Source organism: Benincasa hispida, chromosome 12 (assembly GCF_009727055.1).
Source record: "Benincasa hispida cultivar B227 chromosome 12, ASM972705v1, whole genome shotgun sequence".
Taxonomy (NCBI): Eukaryota; Viridiplantae; Streptophyta; class Magnoliopsida; order Cucurbitales; family Cucurbitaceae; genus Benincasa; species Benincasa hispida.
In genome coordinates this window covers 67,364,696-67,386,612 of record NC_052360.1, presented here as the reverse complement: position 1 = coordinate 67,386,612, position 21,917 = coordinate 67,364,696, and the positions used below count along the sequence as shown (strand labels likewise).

At 36.6% G+C, this 21,917-nt stretch overlaps 1 protein-coding gene and 1 pseudogene across 1 annotated transcript; both read left to right on the top strand.

Annotated features, from left to right (window-relative positions):
* Positions 1–462: 462 nt before the first annotated feature.
* Positions 463–21,547, top strand: LOC120067252 (nuclear pore complex protein NUP62). Its single transcript, XM_039018780.1, has 9 exons — positions 463–1,893; positions 5,247–5,355; positions 9,191–9,272; positions 10,724–10,846; positions 12,065–12,142; positions 14,863–14,966; positions 17,711–17,798; positions 17,975–18,073; positions 21,132–21,547. The coding sequence occupies exons 1-9, from the start codon at positions 531–533 to the stop codon at positions 21,225–21,227; spliced, it is 2,142 nt and encodes a 713-aa protein (XP_038874708.1). The 5' UTR covers positions 463–530; the 3' UTR covers positions 21,228–21,547.
* On the top strand, positions 5,809–7,190 carry LOC120067255 (annotated as a pseudogene).
* Positions 21,548–21,917: the final 370 nt, after the last annotated feature.

The following is a 21,917-nucleotide window of genomic DNA, read 5'->3' as shown; positions in this document are numbered from 1 at the left end:
TGAAGGGAAAATGGAGTAGAAACCGACAAAATTGGTTTTCTACCATAGTCAACGAGGTCTGGCGCCTGCAGACCTTGTGAAGGCGCTGACATACGCATTGATTTGACAATTCAACCATATTTTTTTAATGAACTGAATGCATTTATTGAGCAGACATATTTAAGTATGACCTGTCTAAAAAATATAAAAAATTATAGAAAAAGAGACGTATTTTAATAAAGAAAAAAAATGTCCTATTTTTTGTAAATAGTTTGAAAACCACGCATTTTTTCAAATCACTTCTAAAATCATTTTTTTCTAAAATGGTTTGAAAACCATCCATTTTTCCTAATTAACCTCTAAAACTAACTCATTTCTCTGCATTAAATTTCATTATTTCAACTCCATTATAATTCGATGTTTTTTATTTTATTTTTTTGCTTTACTTGATTCATACTGGAAAAATTGAAATTATTTAGATAAATACCGTTTCCACCAAACCCCCCTAAAACCCTCACTCTGACAGTCTCTTCCGCTGGAGATCGATCGAGATGTCGGGTTCCGGTTCTGGATCTTCCTCCTCCCAGTGGTCTTCTTCTTCTTCTCCATTCTCCTCTTCCACAGGTTTCTCATTCGGATCCACTTCCGCCTTCTCCTTCGGATCATCATCAACCCCTTTATCTCTTTCATCTTCCTCCTCCTCTAACCCTACCTCCTCCTCCTCTCCATTTTCCAATCAAACCCCCAATCCTGCTTCTTCCTCTTCCTCCGGCTTTGGCTCTTCCTCTTTCCCCTCCTCCGCTTCCTCTCCCTTCTCTTTCTCCCTCCCCTTGTTTGGGTCTGCTCCCTCCTCTGGGACCTCATCTGCTCCCTTGTTTGGGTCTGCTTCCTCCTCTGGGAGCTCACCTGCGCCCTCGTTTGGGCCTGCTTCTTCCTCTGGGAGCTCCCTTGTGCCCTCGTTTGGGGCTCTTCCGTCCTCCGGGAGCTCATCTGCGCCCTTGTTTGGGGCTACCCCATCTGCAGGGGCCTCCGCTCCGTCCTTGTTTGGAGGGGTGTCTTCTGCAACTACTTCCAGTGCACCATTGTTTGGCACAACATCTGCATCCACTGCAAGTCCGGGGTCAGCGTTGTTTGGCGCTTCTGTTGCCGCTTCAGGTTCTAGTTCTTCCCTGTTTGGGACATCTACAACTTCAGGGAGTTCAGGTTCAGCTTTGTTTGGGTCTAGTCCCTTTGGTGCATCTTCTTCGCTTTCCACTTCAAACTTGTTTGCGTCGTCTTCATCGTCTACATCGACTTCTCCGTTCCAGAACTCTTTTTCTTCGAGTTCTTCCCAGAATTTGAATTCGTCTTCACTGTTTGCGGCTTCTTCTTCTTCTTCTTCTTCTGGGTTTTCATTTTCCACCGTGTCTTTGTCCAAAACTACTAGTATTACAACTGCATCTTCTTCTTCTTCTCTTACAACAGCCTCTACTAGTTCCTCGAGCTTCTCATTCGGAACACCTGCTTCGTCGGCATCTCAATCTTCTTTCGGGTTTAGTATTAGCAATGCAGCATCGACGGGAGGGTCTTCTGCTCCGAGCACTACAGCTACAAAGCCTACTTCTCTATCATTGTCAAGTTCTGTGGCTCCTTTATTCTCTACGGTTACTACCACCAGTGGTTCTACTCCAGCTGCAAATAGCACAACTCAGCCATCCTTCTCCGTGCCAGCTTTTAGTTCGAGTTCTTCAGCTGCTACCACCTTGTCCATAGCAGCATCCTCCGTTCCTTCGGCTTCTTCTTCGGGTGCTGTGAGTTCATTTACTGGTTTCGGTGTCACAAGCATGGCTTCTTCATCAAGTGCAATTGGTTCCTTATCATTGCCGACCAAAACATCAACTGCTGCTTCATCATCCCAAGCACCAGCCTCTTTCGGTAAGTTCTCTACTTTCTTTGTTCTACTTCGTGATAATTTATAATATTGGCTGTTCGGAATAAGTTTGTTGACTCATGTTGTTAAGTGGTTCTTCCCCTTCTTTTTTAGAATTGCATGTGTACAAATGTAGTGAAGACGGATTCAAATATTCTTTTGGTTGTTATAAATGATTTTCTTCATTATTTCTATAGTCAATGCTATATCTGAGGTAGAGATGGAGCAATGGGCAACTCTCTCCCATGATCTTGCAATAATAAACCTTAATGAGTCATCTGACAATGAAAGTGGATTCAAACGTTATTTTTTTTCCCGTCAATGAAAGCTTGTTATTCATAAAAAAAACATTTCAATTTGACTCCATTGTTTGTTTTACGCATCTTGTCAGATGATTCATTATATATGTTTGAATTAAAACTCAGCTCTTCAGTTTATGCATCTAACATGGAGGCATTTGAGCCTGGGCGGCGTTACTACCTAAAGTAGCACTCTGTGTTTTGAAGTATGAGCAAACTTCGTAGATTTAGTAGATGTATAGTATATAACTTAATAAAAACTGGGTTTTTTTTAACCCAATGGAGACGTTTGGATTTGATTTTTGTTCTTTTTTGTGTGTGTGTGTGTGTGGAAAGAAGATTTCCAATCCAAAAGTGGTTACAAGACATCTCTAATTGGACAAGAGAGAAGAAATAGTGTAGGAGGAGAAGAGAGCAATTTACACCATGAAAGAGCAAGTTAAAGGACATTGTTTAAAAAATGTATTAAGTAGTATCCTTGTCTTTGAAAGTTATATGGTTTCTTTCATTCCAAATTGACCACAAAAAAGCATGAGCTAGATTCTTCCACATAGTTTCCTTCTTCAAACTAAATGGATGGTCCAATAATAAAAAGTTGGGAGCATGTGAGGATTCTATGGGAGGACCATGGGCCAATTGAACGTTGCTCCCGAATCATTCCAAAAAGATTGTACAAACGGGCAGCAAATAAATAATTGAGATTGAGACTCCAAATTCATTTTGCAAAGGATACATTGTTTTGATGACAGTGAATAAATGAGGTTTTTGGTTGCACCCAACAATCAAATATGAAAAAGTTTCCTCCACATTCGAAGTGGGTCGCAATTTCCCTTTTGATTATCTTGTAAGTTGTCATGGAATATTAGGGGTTTTGAATCTTGGCTAAGAACTTCATTTTAGAGAAAATCCCTCTATATGTCATCCTCCAAGAATCTAGAAAAGAACGACGTCTCTTGATAAAATCTCTCTGGAGTTCAGTTCACATTGGTTGGTCTGTCACCAATGCTTGGAGCTCTTCTAGAGGTATTACTATCCTTTGGAATGGTCCTTCTATATTGGCGATGGAGGCCTAGAAGGTGTGTATACTCTTTCCCCTCACATTTCTTTGGCCGATGGTTTATCTTTTTTGCTCTCCAGTCTCCGCTATATGTGGCCCTTCTAAAGCTTCATATTGAAAGGATTTTTGGCATGTACTCTCTAGTTTATCCTTGATAAGAAGTTGCCAAGTTGGCATAAAAATACCATTAGCGGTCACAAAAAGTAGTCCTTACTTTTAAAGCTACAATCAATCAGTGTTTTCAAGTTAATCTTGGTTAATCCTTGATCACTTACCTTTTAATTACCAAATTGGTTTTTAGCCTCTTTTAGTTATCCTTTTAGGATTCTTGTAATTCTTTAAAAATAGAGAGTCCCTTCTTTGTATTACACATCTTCTCATTAATAAAAGACTTTTGTTTGAATTCTTGGAAATTTCTCCCCTTTGATCATTTTTTTTGGATAAGAAACAATTTCATTGATTAAATGAAATATCCAAAGATATCCAAAGGTACAATAGGACCCCATTCATAGGGTGTACAAAAAAGAACATTCATAGGGTGTGCAAAAGGTGTTTCCAATTACAAGGAAAGAAAAACTATAACTGTGTATAGCTTATAAATCTTTGCACCAAAAAAAGCATTTTGAATGATAGTATCAATAATGTCTTTTGTTGTCTTGTTCTTATCCTGTAAGATTCTAGCATTTCTTTCATTCCAAGTCTTCCACAAAACAGCACAAATGGTGCTTAACCAAAGACGATCTTTGACAACTTTGAAAGGAGTCCAACGATCAGTAGGTGGAGCCAGCTTTGTGTGCCATTTGGAAAAGCAACAAACCAATTAAAGGCAGAGAAAATCTCCATCCATATCTCTCTAGAATAGGGGCAGTCAGAGAAGACATGCTGAATAGTTTCACTGTTTGTTCGACAGGGGCAACACCAAGAAGGAGATAGGTTGATCCATGGGCAGCGTTTTTGTAACCTATCCATGGTGTTTAGACATGAATTTATGATTTACCAAAGGAGGAATTTCACTCTCTTTGGGCAAGAGCAATTGCATAATTTTCTAAATAAGTCGGCCGAAGATGAGTGTGGGTTGGTCAAGAGGGAAGAGTATAATGGCTTTGCATTGAAACCAGAATGATTGAGTTTCCATAACCAATTATCCTTTCTATCTGTAAGGTTCAAAATTGGAAGGAGATAGGTAAAAGTAGCCCATTCCGTGATCTCATCATCTTTGAGGTGTCTTATGAAGTTTGGGGACCAAGACAGTTTGTAGCATTCCAAACCTCCTTAGTAGGTGCATTTTTTGAGTTAGACAATTGATAGAGCTTGGGGAAAGTCTTTTTAGAAGTGTAACTAGCAAACTATGTGTCGGTCCAAAAAGCTGTAGAGGAGCCATAACTGATAATACATTGAATATTCTGTAGACAAGATCCTTTTGATGTAGAATGTATTTCCAATGGGCTTCTAGTTGAAATGCGTTTGTAATCAGCTGCCATGAGATCAAAGTGTTGTGACCCGTATTTGGCTTTGATTAATATTTTCCAGATGGTCTCTTTCTCCAAATGATTCTCTCTTTTGATCATTTAGGCTACATTAGATCTCCATGGGTTTCCATCTCCCCAAGAAAAGGAAGTTCCAAAATTCAGAGGCACCTTTTCACGACTTGTCCTTTTGTGGCCTGATTTTGAGATTTCTTGTTGGTGGATGTTTTGGTTGGACTCTTGCCTTTTGTGGTGATCTTTAGACTCTTTTGTTGGTGGGCGCTCTTTCAAAAATGAAAAAGGAGATTCACTGGTGCAACCTTATTAGAGCCTTCTTTTGGACCATTTGGAATGAAAAAACAATTGCTGTGACGGGAAAGATCCTTTTATGCCTTTTTTGATTCTTTAGTTTTTTTTTGGCTGTCTTGGTGTTAGAAAAATACTCCCTTAAGAATGTTGCCATATCGTTATGTAAATATCCCTTCCGTATTTTGTTAGTGTGTCTGCTTCTACATATTTGTCTTTATTCTTTGCAGGTTTCCCTTCTCTGACTTCCGCTCCTACTCCTGCTACCACCACGTCTGGTTTCAGTGCTTCAAGTCAGAGTCAGACTTCATCAACTCTTGTTGTAGCAAGCAGTAGTAGGTATGTATATGATTTTGCTGCTTTCCTAGTATCTTTGCTATATAAGTAAAAACTTGCCTGGTTTGTCTATTAATGGAGCCAGGATTATATTATTATTTTTCTGTTCATATATTATGTTCCATCATCTATGTTTTTTAACTTAAAAAAACTATTATTTCCATTATCTTTAGACTTTAAGTTGAATTGGATTCTTTTCATCTTTTCTTCCATTTGAAACTTATCTTGAGAGTGAGGAAGGCCATTATCTATAATGTTTTCTTTGTCTTTTAAGGTATTGAAACATTTATTCTCCTTGTTTCAAAGACATATGAGGTAGCCTGAATGATGAAAGGAGAGAAATCTCCAAGAATCAAATCAAGAGTCTTTTTATTAATAAGAATGTGACCTCACTGACCTAATAAAAGGAGAGAGTCTCTATTTATAGATAATTACAAGAGTCCCAAAAGGATAACGAAAAGAGATTAAAACTAAATTGGTAATTAAAATATAATTACTATAGAGAAAAAAACCCTAGTTTCTTAAACATTCACTCGCCCCAAAATGGCCGCCACCGCCGCTCGCCCTTTAGTCGCTGTCCAGTCTCTCGAAGGCGACATGGCCACCAATTCTTCTCAGACAGTGCCATTGCCCGATGTCATGAAAGCTTCTATCCGTCCTGATATCATCAACTTCGTCCACGCCAACATTTCTAAGAACAACCGCCAACCCTATGCTGTGAGCAAGCGCACAGGTCATCAAACTTCCGCAGAATCATGGGGTACTGGATGAGCCGTTTCTCGTATCCCTCATGTTCCTGGTGGCGGTACTCACCGTGCTGGTCAAGGAGCTTTTGGAAACATGTGTCGTGCAGGTTGTATGTTTGCTCCGACGAAGATTTGGTGCCGATGGCACCGAAAGATCGAGGTATGCTGTTGTTTCTGCCATTGCTGCTTCTGCAGTTCTTCTTTGGTTTTGGCTCGTGGCCACCGGATCGAGTCTGTTCCGGAATTGGCGCTTGTGATTAGCGACTCCGTTGAGGGAATCGAGAAAACCTCTTCTGCGATTAAGGTTTTGAAGCAGATCGGTGCTTTGCCTGATGTCGAGGAAGCGAAGGACAGTCATGCCATTCACCCTGGTAAAGGTAAGATGAGGAATCGTCGCTACATTTCGCGAAAGGGTCCGTTGATTGTTTATGGTACTGAAGGTGCTAAGCTTGTTAAGGCCTTCCGCATCATTCCGGGCGTTGATATTGTGAATGTTGAGAGGCTGAATCTTTTGAAGCTCGCACCTGGGGTCATCTTGGAAGATTTGTTGTCTGGACTGCTTTTGAAAAGCTTGATTCCATTTATGGATTGTTTGAGAAGTCGTCTGAGAAGAAGAAGGGTTACGTTCTCCCAAGGGCCAAAATGGTCAACGCTGATTTGTCTAGGATCATCAACTCCGACGAGGTTCAATCTGTTGTTAAACCCATCAAGAAGGGTGTGAAGAGACCTTCATTGAAGAAGAACCCACTTAAGAACCTTAACGCCATGTTGAAGCTTAACCCATATGCTAAGACTGCAAGGAGAATGTCTTTTTATTGGCTGAGGCACAGTGCGTTAAAGCTAAGAAGGAAAAGCTTGACAAGAAGAGGAACATTATCCCTAAGGAGGAGGCTATAACAGTAAAGGCAGCAGGCAAAGCATGGTACCAGACAATGATTTCAGATAGTGATTACACCGAGTTTGAGAACTTCTCCAAGTGGCTTGGTGTCTCCCAATGATTTCCCTTTCTCTTTGACATTTTCATAGAACCTTAGTTTGTTAATTAAATTTTGTATGCTGCTGTTGCTGGCTTTTCTGTTTTGGGTCATTGAGGAATAGTCCATATTATACTAAATGGGATCTTGAGAGCTACCTCCTTTCTTGCCTCCTATCTTCGTCTTGGTGGAAGAGTATTTACTTTTGGAAATGAAATTGAACATCTGAAGAGCTTTAGGGAGGTCAATTTAGTTTTTTGGTATTAGTAATTTGCACCGAGGTTTACACTTTAATTTTATATTTAAATTTTGAATCTAAAAAAAATTAAAATATAATTAATCAAGGATTAACCAAAATTAACTTGATTTTACCAAAATATCCCTATCCTATTACATCATATTCTATCCCTCCCAAAAGAAACTCGTCCTCGAGTTTTAAAATGGAAATGAAGGTAAAAATAAAAAAGTAAACCACTCAAAAGGAAACACCTTTGAACAACCGATATCAACAACATCCAAATTTCTTGAGCCCAATTAATAGGTGGAATATTTATCTTTTCCCTGTAAATCCAATTAATAGGTGGTATATTTATCTTTTCCCTGTAAATCCTTTCTAAGATCTCCAACAATAATCTTCTGGTGATATGATCCTCAATTGGTGAAAATAAATCATTTTGACAATGTGAAACCCTTATCGAAAATTTGATAATTGTTTATCTTTAGGCGTGGACAGAAAATGGAAGATGCAAATTCTTTATGTAATTCTTTTGGTATGATTTCGCGACACATGGGGGTCGAGTCAACTAGGTAATTGGTCAAATCTTTTGAATTGTGTTGTGCAATGGATAGGTAAATCTCATCTTCTCTTCCTCACATGAGTCACCTTCGTCAACTTTCAATTCGACCTCTTGTATGTTGCCATCTATTACACTCGAAAACCCAATTTTTTAAACTTCTTATGTTCGCGTTGTTTCGTGGTTGACTGCATTTAAGGTTTAAAACCTTTTAGAAGTAGGACGCCTGTGGGTATTGTTTTCTTATGCTTCTGTCATGTCTTTGCTTTCAACGTCTCCACCATTATTTTCATTAATCGATTGTTCCTCCTCGTCCAATTCATTTTGTGCAATCTCAAAGTTAATCTCATTGATTTTTTTAACCTCGTTGTCGACAATTTCTTTAATTTTCTTTTTGTGCGGTTGGTCTTCATCTTTACAATGGACTTCTTTTCCATTCGTTTCTTGCCCAATTTCATAGTCCCATTGGATGAATTCTGGATTTTATTGCATTAATTCTTTAAGTTCTTGCAAATATTCAGAAAATTGCTCCACGTTTTGACTCATCTCTCCCAACAAACGTTAGATTTTCTTGGCTCCCTTCTTCATTTTCTTCAATACTTTGGGATTGATGTACAAATTGGGTGTTTTTGAATAAGTTTCTTCATCAAAATGGTTGTAGGACCGATTATTGAATTTTCGCGAACATGTTATGAACCTTATTGGTCGTTCTTCAAAGCACGAATTAGTAATTTCTGTCCCAAAATGCATTAGATCTTCTATAAAATTCCATTCTTGGATGATTCTTCAAGCTTCTTCTCAATTTTCTTGAATTTAAAGGGTTTCCCTTAGTAAGGTGTGTGTTGTTTGGCAATGAGCACAACTCACGAAACTCCCTTTTGTGATCAGCGTCGCTAAGAGTTTTTCGGACTTCCACTGGCGACAGTCAGCTTGGCAGATCGGATACTCTGATACCAATTTGATGTAGCCTAAATGCTAAAGTAGAGAAATCTCCCATAATCAAATCAAGAGTCTTTTTATTAATGAGAGTGTGACCATACTGACCTAATACAAGGAGACTCTCTCTATTTATAGAGAATTACAAGAGTTCCAAAAGGATAACTAAAAGAGATTAAAACTAAATTGGTAATTAAAATATAATTAATCAAAGATTAATCAAGAATAACTTGATTTTACTAAAATATCCCTATCCTATTACATCAACATATCTTATTTGTCTTCTCGCTTAACTCATTCTACTGTATATTAATACTTGCATGGAGTGGTTATTATTAAGAACTCAATGGTGTATATTATCCATTTGCTTTATCTTTCATTTATGCAGTGGTACAACTTCAACTGTTAATGCAACAGTATCTTCTACACCAAAATTACCATCTGAGATAACAGGGAAGACTGTCGAAGAGGTATTTCTTTTTTCATGATCGGAACTCAGCAAGTGCATTTTAGTTGCCTTATTTTGTCAGACAATTTTATCTATGTTTATGTAACAGAAGTTCAAATTGGGTCTAGAAAAGGAATCAACACATGCCTCATTAACAAAACTCTAATCTCCTCTTATACGCTTGGTGGACACCCCTTCAGAAAGGAGAAAAAGATGGTTTTGGAGAACTTTATAAGAGCCTTTTATTGGAATTTATTGCAAGAAAGAAATCTAAAAATTTTTCAAGATAAAGAAATCCCCATCTTTAGATTTTTTGATGCTATAGTTAATACGGTTGTGATTTGGTTTAAATGTTTCCCCTTATTTCACCATTATAGTTTTACCATGCTTCGCTATGGACCATGAGGCTTATGACATTGCCTGCATGAAAATGCATTGAGGCTTAACGACTTTAATACCTTACGTAAGGGTTAAAAGAATATTATTAATTTGCTCATTCTTTAAAAAATATAAAGGTTACTACATGTATATAGATATATAAAAAATGATTCCTCTGTATATGGAATGTTAATACATGGCTTGTGACAATTCAGTTAATTACTACTTTTACTACCTAGGCTTTGGAAACAATGATGATTTAGTTTTACAGAAAAATTGAATCATATTAGTGATAATAGTAACTACGTTAAGGATGTCCTTCTAGAGGGTTTAGCCTCTTATTCTAGTGGAAATTGATAGGGGTGATTTTTCTGGTACTTAAACCTTAGGATTTAAACATATTTTTGTAATTAAATTTGAGGCTTGCACTTCATGCATACCGACTTACTCCTTGCCTCTTCAAGTGAAAGGCCTCAAGGCCACCCCGAGATTGTCATAGACATAGGGAAGTTTATCATTGGTCCATCTGCTCTGCTTGCTTCTGGTTGGAGACTGGTGTCCTTAAGACCGAAATATTGCAGCTGTTTTATTTATTTATTAATTTAATTTTTATAATGTGGAGATCAATTAAGAAGATTTAGGTACTTCCTAGTTGGTTATGACTTGTGGGTGGGGATACCTAATCTCTCACTGGTTTTCTCTACAACATCTTTTAATGCAAAGTTCTACCTAACTGGCGGAAGGGAAAAAGATTGGAAGGGTATTGGCTTTGGTAAAGGATATTAATACTCGTCTAATTCAAGATATAGTAATAATATAGGAAATAAATTGATGGCTTAATTATGCATCTAGTGATGAAAATGGCTGCAAAAACGTGGTGTCATTGTTTCATCCAAGAAAGTACCTTTCTTTCAGTTTAAGTTGACCTTAGCTCAAATTAAATTACTTCGTTTGAAATATTCGTGCCATGTTCTTGCGTTCATTGAATCTTCATACAACATGTCTCCAACAATTTTTAGTCTTTTTTCCCCCTATTTTGGTAATTAAATTGTTTTTATTTTATGCTTCTTGCATTTTTCTTCAATTTCTTTATAGATCATAAAGGAATGGAATGCAGAGCTTCAAGAGCGTACTGGAAAGTTTCGGAAGCAGGCCAATGCTATTGCTGAGTGGGATAGGAGGATTATGCAAAATCGTGATATTCTCCTTAGACTTGAGGTGCTATGTCACATCATTTCAAGATTTTCAAACCTTCAATGAGATATGAAATTTAATTGGCTATTATATCTGTTCTGACAAAACATGATGATTATCAAAAAGATTATAAAAAAAGATAATTCTAGTTAATGAATTTTTGGATCCTTTAATTGGGTTGATAGTTACTATTCACCCTGCGTCTTCCCTAGGGTCCTAATTTGCAGGAGATGAACTCGTAGCATATTTGCTAGGAAGTCTTTAGTTTATGTGTTCGCGTCCCTTTATTTATTCTTCCCTGCTTTTTTGGACAATGCTCCATTCAATTTTACCTCGATGTTTCTTTTCCCAACCGATTCTAATTTTTATTTTTTAAATGATCATTTAAAGAATTGAAAAGCTGCAAAAGAGAAACTAGCCAATTTTTTAGTTGACCTTTGTAATTGCATCATCCTGTTAAATGCTTTTGTGCTGCTGTTGTTTTTTGTTTTTAAATTTATTTATTTATTTGTTTTTTTTTAATTTTTCAACTCTTATTTACTTCGTATCACTATATTTTTTTGAGTATTAGACTCTTTTTATTATATCAATGAAAAGTTCCGATTCCTTTAAAAAAACTAAAGAAACTAGCCAAAGGAGCTAATGTAAAGGTAGGCCAACCAGCCCAAATGAGGAAAAGGAAATAATTACAAGAGTCTTCTTTTTTTTAAAGGATAAACCACCCTGAAAGTAACATAAATGACGAGATAAAAAGAATATCAAACTCGCCATCTCTCTTTCTAATTTCCTTTGTTTTTTGTGTTTATTTTCTTTTTTTAAATTTATATTTACATATGTTGCTCGGAACTACTTTTCTAAGGCTTTTTGTTTGTCTACTTTTGTAAAAAAGAAGGGGCAAAAAAGAAAAGGAATATTTTTTTCAAAATCTTAGATGTGAAAGGAGGCATCAAAGTGCACACTGGACCTCTTCGTTTCTTAAGGATTCACTTGGTTCTTTTTTTCTTTCTTTCTTCATTGATCAAATTGGTTGTCTTGAACTCTTGTTATATATTTATTTTTATTTAGAAGTTCTGGCTCTTTCTTCTTGGTGAGAAACGAATATTTATTGGTAAGATGAAATATACGAAAGACAGTTGAAGCCGTATAGGAAAGAGTGTTCTCTCTATCTAAATGTTAAGAAAAGAATAATGTAAAAGATAGATTGATTGCTAGATTGCTCTAATGCATTTATTTTGAATATAGATTGAAGTTGCAAAGGTGGTTGAGAGCCAAGCTGAGTTAGAGAAGAAATTGGAGCTGATCGAAACTCACCAACAGGAGGTATTTACCTGTGGCCTTGTGTGCCTTTTTCCTTCAATACTTGCTTTTAGATAGACATTTTACCTATGGCCTTATGTACCTTTGTCCTATCAATACTATTTTTGGTTTTGATTAAATCATCATTTAGGACGTTAAGATTGAGTCATAGTGGAATTCTTGCTTAATTAATTTTTTAGATCATTGAACAAATGTGAAACTATATGGCCAGACATGGATGTCATTTGAAACGTAAGATGGTATGCTAAATGTTGAAGTGTTGATATAATATTAAATTTATCTTCACCAATCAACTTAAACTTTTAGGTCAGGATGTCTAGGAGGTAATGTGTTCAAACCTATATAATAAATACTTTTTCCTCTTGTTGGGTCTTTTACAAATTTCCAAACCCACAGATGAGGAGTGTTAAAGTGTTGATATAATGTTAAATTTATCTTCATGCATCAGCTAAAACTTTTGGGTCCATTGATGATTTAACACTAAAAATGGTAAAGTTTACGTTGTGGAATTTATTTTTTTGAGGTGTTATTATTGGGAGATAATTCAAAATAGATGGACGTTGTCCAATACAAAGAACTCATTCTTTTCTGTAAAGTTGAAAAAAATGATGTGACCATAGCTCTCTTTTCTAGAAGGTCTTGCCTAAGGAATTTACTTGTAGCTGTGTTGAACTATTAAACTCTCAAATACTCGAGGGTGTGGGCTGAGTTTTCTAAGCCTAACCCACGTTTGTAAGATGAGTAGATGGAGGTAGGATTAGAGTAATGTAGGTAAATCGCTAGGTTAATCCTTTTTACCCTTATTTGTGTATTAATCCCATATAAAGAGGGAGATTTTATGAATTGAGTACAATTTGATTCATGATAGAGATTCTATAGTTTGATTCTTGGAGAATGCTCTTAGACATCCGTAGGCAACATCACCATCATCCAAATAACTTGTCTCACTCCTTTTCTATCTCTTTGAGTTTTCATCGTTCCCTTATGGACTTAGGTGATGGACATGCCTACCCTTCTTTCCATTATCCTTGACCACCTTCTATATCTTAGGAGGAGGAACTATTGGGTTTGAAATTTGGATTCCTAATCCTTCTAAAGGATTCTCTAGTAGATCACATTTCATATCTTGTGTCACTCTTAGTTCTTCCTCAATCAACCTTTTGGGGAGAAAGGCTGGTTTTTTTGGAGTGCTGGTGTGTGTGCGATTTTATGGGTTTTGTGGGGGGAGTGGAACAACAGAGTTTCTAGGGGAGTGGAGAGGAGAGGGATTATAGGGAGCTTTGGTCCCTCGTTCATTTTCATGTTTCCCTTTGGGCTTTGATTCTAAAGACCTTTTGTAATTATTCTATAGGTATGATACCGCATAGTTGGGATCCTTTCATGTAAAAGGAGCTCCATTTTCTTTGGACTTGGTTTTTTGTATGCCTGTGTTTTCTTTTATTTTTTCTCAATGAAAGTCGTTTACTTTACATAGAAAAAAATCTTGTGTTTCACTCTTAAGATGAGGATCCCCAAGAAAGTGAGCCTTTTTGCTCGGAAGTGTTGGCATGGGAGAGTGAACACCCTAGGTCACAGCTAGAGATTATCTTCCTTTGTGTTGATTGTTGTGACAAGAGGGGAGGATATTGATAATTTATTTAGTAAGAATTTTCTTTGGGGGAATTTGGGAGAGAGTAGCCCTCTCGAATGTATATGATATATTGTAACTTCTTTTGATATTGCAATATACTTTTCTATCTTTTAGTATGTTTTGTGTTCTGTACTGTTCTTGAGTGTTTGTATTAAGTGGTAACTTAACACTCTCTCCCTCGTGCCTTGGTGTCCTTGAAGGAAGAGTTATTAACCAAATCAATCACCAAGCAGATCATTAGACAAATTCACTGTCTAGGGACTATAGATACTACAGTTTTAGTACTGCATTGTCACAATTCTATACTATAGTATCTATATTGTTAATACTAAACTTCAGAGGCTAAATTATAACTTCGAGAGAGAGGCCTTTCAGAGAGAGAGGCCGCTTGTTGTGGTTCGTTGGAGAGAGGAACAATAGGATTTTTGGAGGTTAGGATAAGGTCCCTTACGAGGTTTGGTCCTTAGTGAAATTTTCATGTTTCGCTTTGAGCTTCGGTTCCGAAGTTTTTTGGTAATTATTCTCTAGGTAACATCTTACTTAGTTGGAAACACTTTCTTTAGAGGGATGCTTTTTTGTGGGCTGATTTTCTTTATATGTACTTGTATTCTTTCATTCTTTCTCAATGAAAAGTTGTTTCATAAAAAAAAAAAAAAAAAAAAAAAAAAAAAAAAAAAAGAAGTTTGTTTCTAAAAAAGAAAAAACTTCAGTAGAAATTCAAGGACCAAATGTGAGTTCTAACTAAAATAGATGACATGAGCATAAGGAAAGCTGTAGAAAGGCGAGTCCCAGAGGTTCTTCCTATAATCTTATGTCTCATCATTTGAGCCCAAGTATTGGGAAAATAGCACCCAACGTTGACTTGTCTTATTTGTGCTTTTTATTACTAAGCGTGCTTTAAGAAGGCATGACACTTTGTTAGCTTAATTGGAAGTGAGTTCGGACCATACAATTTTTTTAAAAAATTTTGAATTGCTTATTGGATTTAATTTTTTTATTTAATTTTTTTTTATTTTATATGAATAACGACTTTCATTGAGAAAAAATGAAAGAAAAATAAAAAAAAACGTGGATTTATCTATTCAATTATCAGGTTGATAAGGCATTACAAAGCGTGGAAGAAGATGCTGAGCGCATTTACAAGGATGAACGTGGTTTACTTCTTGACGATGAAGCTGCATCTACGAGGGATGCAATGTGAGTGATCGCTTTTATGCTAATTATGTTAATTACATGCTCTAGGGTATAGTCTTTTATATTTAAGGGACTAATACTTGAAAGATACAAACTCCTCAGGGAGAGTTTATTAGTTGTGGCTGTTGTTTGGATTTGAAAAGTCGGTATTCAATTCATAAATTGATACAATCTTGCCAAGTGATGATGGTTTAACATTGGTCTTTGGAACTTGGCACTCAGTATTCACTTTTTAATTATTATTTATTATTATGTTTTTTTTTTTTGAGTCTATTTGTCAAGTTATCTTCTTTAGATCCTCAAGATAAAATGTATCTGTTTGCATTTAGATGGAGGAACATTATGAAGAAAACTGAATTTTTTTTGTGAATGGAAATGTTTTTACAAAGAAGCGTAGTTTTAAGTAGTTTTCAACTTATTGGACAATGCTTTGCTCTTTCTCATAGATAAACTTAACTGGATAATAGAAACTCAAACGGCAGGATGATGATGGACCACACTTTCTAGTAGGATTACAAAATGATAGATCTTCACCTTTCTATTAGAGCCCACTTCCAATTTGGATGTTCTTAGCAAAGTGTTAATTGCTGTCAACAAGGGTCTAAATATGGGTTTGCATGTATATTAAGAGAGTTCATTTGTTTTGTCTTTAATTTGTGAATAATGGGATCTTCTTTTCCAAGATACAATAGTTTGAAGAAATTTTCAAACGATGCTTTGTCCTTGCTCATAGATAATCTTAATGATAAGAGGAACTCAAATGGAGGGATGATGATGGAAATACGCTTTCAAATAGAACTAGAAAACAGTAGATCTTCACCTTTCTATTAGAACCCACTTCCAATTTGGATATTCTTAGCAAAGTGTTAATCGTAAGACTTGGGCCTCAAAAGGAACATTTTTGATAGAGAAATGGGTGACATGGTTGAGCTTTTGCAAATTCTTAATTCTTGGATGCCGCAGGGGAATAATGGTGATAGCCTTAAGTGGAAGATTGATGCCTCAGGGAAGTTTACTACAAAAGCTACTTTCTTAAGTATTATGAAGCAACCCTCTCACACCACTTTTCTGTTGGTTAATCTTGTTTGGAAGCTGAAAATTCCCAAAAAAGTTAGATTTTTCCTTTGGTCTCTTACATATAGAAGCCTAAGTACTCCTGACATGTTGCAGAGGAAACTTAAAAACAGCTCTCTGTTCTATCTATTTGTTGCCTTTGCTTGAAGATGAGGAGTCTCTGGACCATTTATTCTTGCATTATGATTTTTCCTACAAGGGATGGTCTAATCTGTTTAGTATCTTTAGGTTGAAGGGCTGTCTACCAAACAAGGGGGATGACTGGTTTCTCGAAGGGCTTGATAGCCTAGCCTTTAGTGGTAAAGGAAAGATTCTTTGGAGATGTGCCACTCGGTCTCTATTGTGGTGTTTTTGGATAGAAAGAAATAGTAGAATTTTTGCAGATAAGTTCGCTTCCTTTGATTCTTTTTGGGCTTTTGTTCAGCATATAGCCTCTTGGTGGTGCACGAACTACACCAAATTCTTTTGTAATTACAGCCTTTTGATGATTTTTGTATTGAAGGAGCAAAATTTGAGCGTATTATTGAAGAATTTGGTTCTGTTCCTTATGGATTTGCTATCTAACAATGTCTGGTTAATTTTTGCTCTTCTATTACTATTATTATTTTTACTTTCATCATTACCTACTTCACAGATTTAGGTAATGATACTTCTTGATGAGTTTTAACAATCGGAAGACTCTTGTATTAGTCTTTTGGGGAGGGGTCTTCTCAACCCCTTGCCCATAGGTTGTGGTCTCTTGTTTCGTTGGAATGTACTTGTTTGTTTCCTATATAAAAAAAAAGAATATCAAGAGAGTTCATTCTTTTTTGTTGTTTATTTGTGAATATTAGGGTTTTCGTTTCTTCAAGCGTGGGAGATTTTTATTAATTTCAACTCCATTATGATATTGTTTGAAATTATTTCGACAGGAGCCTTCGCTCTAGCCCTCTGTATGAATATTAGTTTTGAGACTCCTAAGCTTTAAATGGTCTTCCTTTAACAACATGTAAGCTAGCGTCATTGTTTTATCTATCAGGGTTTTCCTTAAGGAAGTAGTCTTAATTGGTCAATTTTTGGTACCTGTTAAGGGAGTAGGTCTTGAAATGCCTCTCCTCATGGGAGGAAGACTTAATTCTCTATGTTCTGGAGGTGGATACTAATCTAGTCAACTCTGAGTGGGATTCACAAATATAAATCACATCTTTATTTAGGATTTCTTCTCGTGTGCCAAGAAGAAAAGACCACAAGGAATCTTTATGAGAAAGTGTCTAAAAGGTTGGTGGGGGATCTCATTTTGTTAGGTGGGAGCTTGTGTATTGGCTCTTTATCTGTGTTGGGTTAGGTATAGTGAATTTGGGACTTTTTCACGAGGCTCTTTTCGCAAAAATGTTATGGCGGTTTTCTTTGGAAGTTAAAGCTTTATGGCATAGGGTCATGGTTGACATTCACCATCTCTACCCTAAGAAGTCGGTTCAAAGTTGCATGGTAAAAGGCACTATCATGAACATATGAAAAACCGTTGCTTTGGGGTAAACCATAAATGACTCTCTAGCTTCTTGAGTTTCTCTATTGGAGATGGGTAGTTGATTCATTTATCTTTTTAAGTTCTAATAATTCTACAACATATTAATTTTCCGGCATTGTACCGAGGGCTCAAATTTCAATCTCTTTTCAATTTAATCTTGTTGCAGGTATGAGCAAGCTGAATATATAGAGCGGGAACTAGAGCAGATGACAGAACAAATCAAATCAATTATCCAGACGCTAAATGCAAACCAGGTAAAGGATAACAGCTAAATGATTTCTTCTTTTTCTTCTTCTTTCTTTCTTTCTTTCTTTTATTTATTTATTTATTTATATTTAAAATTTCATTCTTGCCTTGGATTTCCCTCTACATGGTAATGGATGCATCATATATCTGATTATTATTATTATTATTACTATTTTTTAAATAGGGAGGAGAACTTGATGTGATTGATGGGATGACGCCGTTAGATGCAGTTGTCCGAATTTTAAACAATCAATTAAGTTCGTTAATGTGGATCGATGAAAAGGTTAGTGTTGCTTGTATACATATCATTCTCCATATTTAAAACCTCTACGAACCATGATGACCGTAATAAAATAGCTTCCTAAGTATAAAAACATTTCATTATTCTCTATGTTATTAAATCTTCATCAGATTGCATTACTCTTACTGACTCTTTAAATTCATTTCTGAGATGCAATAATATATTTTAAGATCCTGGCTAAGATCCTTGCTAACCGGTTAAGGAAGGTGCTTCCCTCGACGATCTCTGAGGTAGGGAGTCTTATCATCTGGGAGGTGGATTCTTGATCACTCTTATTGCCAACAAAGCCATTGAGGATTACAGGGCTAAAAAGGAGGGAGTATCTTCAAATTGGACTTTGAAAAGGCTTATGATCATGTTGATTGGGCCTTATTAGATAAGGTTATGCAGAAGAAGGGCTTTGAATATAAATGGAGGATGTGGATGTGGATGTGGATGTGGGTCTGTGTTAGAAACGTGAACTATTCTATCTTCATCAATGGAACTCCTAAGGGGTCAATTAAGACTTCTAGAGGCCTGAGACAAGGGGACCCTCTATCCCCCTTCTTGTTTTATTGTCGTGGATGTGTTAAGTCGTCTCATCTCTAAGGGAGTGGATAGTAATATTTTCGAGGCCTTTAGGTTTGGTTTGAAAGAGGAAGCCTTGTCTCATTTACAGTTTGTTGATGATACAATATTGTTCTGCTTTGGCAACGAGGATTCCTTTTTGATCCTCAATCATATGGTGGAGTTCTTCAAAGCCATGTCTAGTCTAAAGATCAACAGGAGCAAGTGTCAAGTTTTGGGTATTAATTGCGATCAGGATAAGCTTAAGAGATGGGTGGAGATGATTGGTTGTGAGGTTGACTCCTTTCTCTTTTCTTACCTTGGCCTTCCTTTGGGGGTAATCCGAAGGCTATCTCGTTTTGGGATCCCATTTTTGAGAAGTTCTGTAAGAGACTTGCCGCGTGGAAGAAAAGCTTCTTCTCCAAAGCTGGTAGACTTACATTGATCAAGTTCGTGTTGAGTGGCATTCCCGTTTATTACTTCTCACTGTTTCATGCTCCGAGCGTGGTTTGTAAGAATCTTGAGAAGTACATGAGAGACTTTCTTTTGGAGGGGGTGAATGAAGGAAAGAGTTCTCATCTTGTTAGTTGGGAGGTCTGGAGATTGGGAATTTAAGGCTTTGCAACAAAGCCTTACTGGCTAAGTGGCTTTGGCATTTTCCCCTTGAACCCGAATCTTTATGGCATAGAATCATTGAGAGTAGGCATGGTACCCATCCTTTTGATTGGGTGGCTAAGGGGGTTAAAGGCACACATCGAAATCCTTGGAAAGATATTGTGCTTGAGCTTCCCTCTTTTTCCACTCTGGTCCATTATGTTGTGGGGTATGGTAGGGGTACGTGCTTCTGGGAAGATCAGTGGGTGGGGGATGACACCTTTGCTATGCGTTTCCTCATCTCTATCATTTTTCTTTCTTTAAAAATTGTACCACCTTTGATTTGTTGGTCAAGTTGGGAAGCTCTGTGTCTTTGTTTTGGGTTTCGTCGTCATTTATCTAATAGGGAAACAATGGAGATGGCCTTTCTTCTGTCTTTGTTGGAAGAGTGCAGTTTTAGGGAGGGGAGAAGAGATGTTCGTGTCTGGAGTCTTGACCTTTTGGAAGTCTTCTCCAGTTATTAAATCCCACTCCTGTTAGAGAGTTGGTCTGTAGTTTGGAGGATTAAGATTCCTAAGAAAGTTAAGTTCTTTATTCGACAAGTGTTGTTGGGCCAGGTTAACACTGTGATAGGCTTGTTAGGATGAGGACTTCGTTAATGGCTCCTTTTTGCTGTATTATGTGTTGGAAGGCAGAGGAAGATCTGGATCACATTTTGTGGGGCTATTCGTAAGCGAGATCTTTATGGAGTTATTTCCTACAAGAGTTTGAGGTGCAGAGAGAGCTAGTCAGAGGGATATTTATACGACGATTGGAGAGTTGCTCCTCCATCTGCCTTTTAGAGAGAGGCTGTTTTTTGTGGTTTGTTGGAGTGTGTGTTGTTGTATGGGATATTTGGGGGGAAAGGAACAATAGAGTGTTCAGGGGTAGGGATAAGGATAGGGACTTTAGTGAGGTTTGGTCCCTTTTAAGGTTTCATGTTTGTTTGTGGGTTTCAATTTCAAAGCTTTTTTGTAATTACTCTTTAGGACACATCTTACTTCTTGTGGAAGGGATGTTTTGTGGTTTGGATTTTGTTGTACGCCCTTTTATTCTTTCGTTTTTTTTCTCAAGGAAAGTTGTTGATTTTATCGAAAAAAAAGAGTATTCAAGACTTCTATGGGCTAAGGACCAAAGAAAGATCTTCGCTTGTTTAGGAGCACAATTTTTCTAAATTGTCTCGATCATAGAAGTTTTTTGGACTGGGGATCTTTCAGTGAGCTGCAAAAAGACCGACTTATAAGTGAACAGGCCAGAATATTTCGGAGTCCAAACAGCTTCATCTTTCCCCGGCCACAAGTAAATTGGTCAAGAGTGGAAAAAGAGAGCTGGCTAATTTTGTGCGTGGAAGAAAAGAAATATGATTGTGTCAAAACAATCGAGCTCATTAGTTTTTTGAAAATGGAAGCTTGAGTAGAATAGATTTTGCTGACCTCTATATTAGTCAAATTTGTCTTGTGAGTTGTGTTTTCAAAGCGCACCTCATAAGGACAAAAAAAAACGATGCTTGAATGAAGCGAGATAAATAAATAAATAATATATATACAGCTATATTTTAAAGACGAATGTAAAGAATAAGTCTACACTCAAATTACACTACAGAAATGATTATAAGTTCTGTACGAGGACTAGATTTTTGAGTCAGTAATATTAAGGTAGACATAGGAAATGTGTTTTTTATTCTTGAGATACATCAGAAATTTATGTTAGAGTTCGGTCATATCTTCCTCGTAATTGTACCTCTTTGAATACAGTCCTAATAGCATAACCTACCATGGAAAAACGCCTTTACATCCATTAGGATCATAATTTTATTTTAGTTTCCATTATTGCATTGAGCTCTAACATTAATCTTTGTCAGGCCGAAGAGTTTTCTTCACGTATTCAGAAGCTTGCTGCTACGGAGGGTCCTGCTGCAGATCGTGAATTGTTGGGTCAAAAGTTCTGGATGTCTTAAATTGTAAGCTGGTTTTCGTTTTATTTGTGTGAAGTTGCTGTTGGAATTAGTGTATACAGGAACTCATTCACATTTGTGGTTGAATTTTATCTTTATTTTTATTTTGGTTCTTTTGGGGATGTCTTGGCCGAACTGGAAATCGTTTGATTCCCAATTCTAGCCGACATTCGTGATTTTTTTGTCCAAAAGGATGTATCCATTTTTTTGTTTCTTTAGAAAACATTAATGTAGGGCGGGCAATCGAATTTTCAACTTTTTGGATGAGGTAGAGATACTTTTATTGATAAAGTAGGCTCAAGTTGATGCATATACTTTTATTACAGGAATCTACCCCCTCCAAATCTCTCTATTTACTCATACGTGGTGTTTGACCTAAAAAGAGAAATTTCATTGACATTCTAAATTATTTTCCAACTAAATATGAACTATGGAGCTTAATATTTTGATAATTCTAACTTTTATGTTATTCTTTTTTGTCTTCATATTATTTTGCGTACGGATTTCAAACGGTTTAACTTTAACCATGTTAATAGTCCCACATTATTGGTTGATAGAGAATCAAAGTTGATTTAATATGTTTTGACATTGAAATATGATATTACTTGAGTGAATGTACAACTTTTTTGTTTTTTGTTTATTTTTTTTGAGTTCAACAATAGGTGGGGTGGTGAATTTGAAGCTCTAACTTGT

Bases quoted from the DNA above. Each gene is read 5' to 3' on its own strand.
- LOC120067252 (XM_039018780.1), top strand. From the start codon at position 531: ATGTCGGGTTCCGGTTCTGGATCTTCCTCCTCCCAGTGGTCTTCTTCT. The intron at 12,143-14,862 runs GTATTTACCTGT...TTCAATTATCAG, and splicing joins TCGAAACTCACCAACAGGAG to GTTGATAAGGCATTACAAAG. The intron at 17,799-17,974 runs GTAAAGGATAAC...TTTTTTAAATAG, and splicing joins AGACGCTAAATGCAAACCAG to GGAGGAGAACTTGATGTGAT.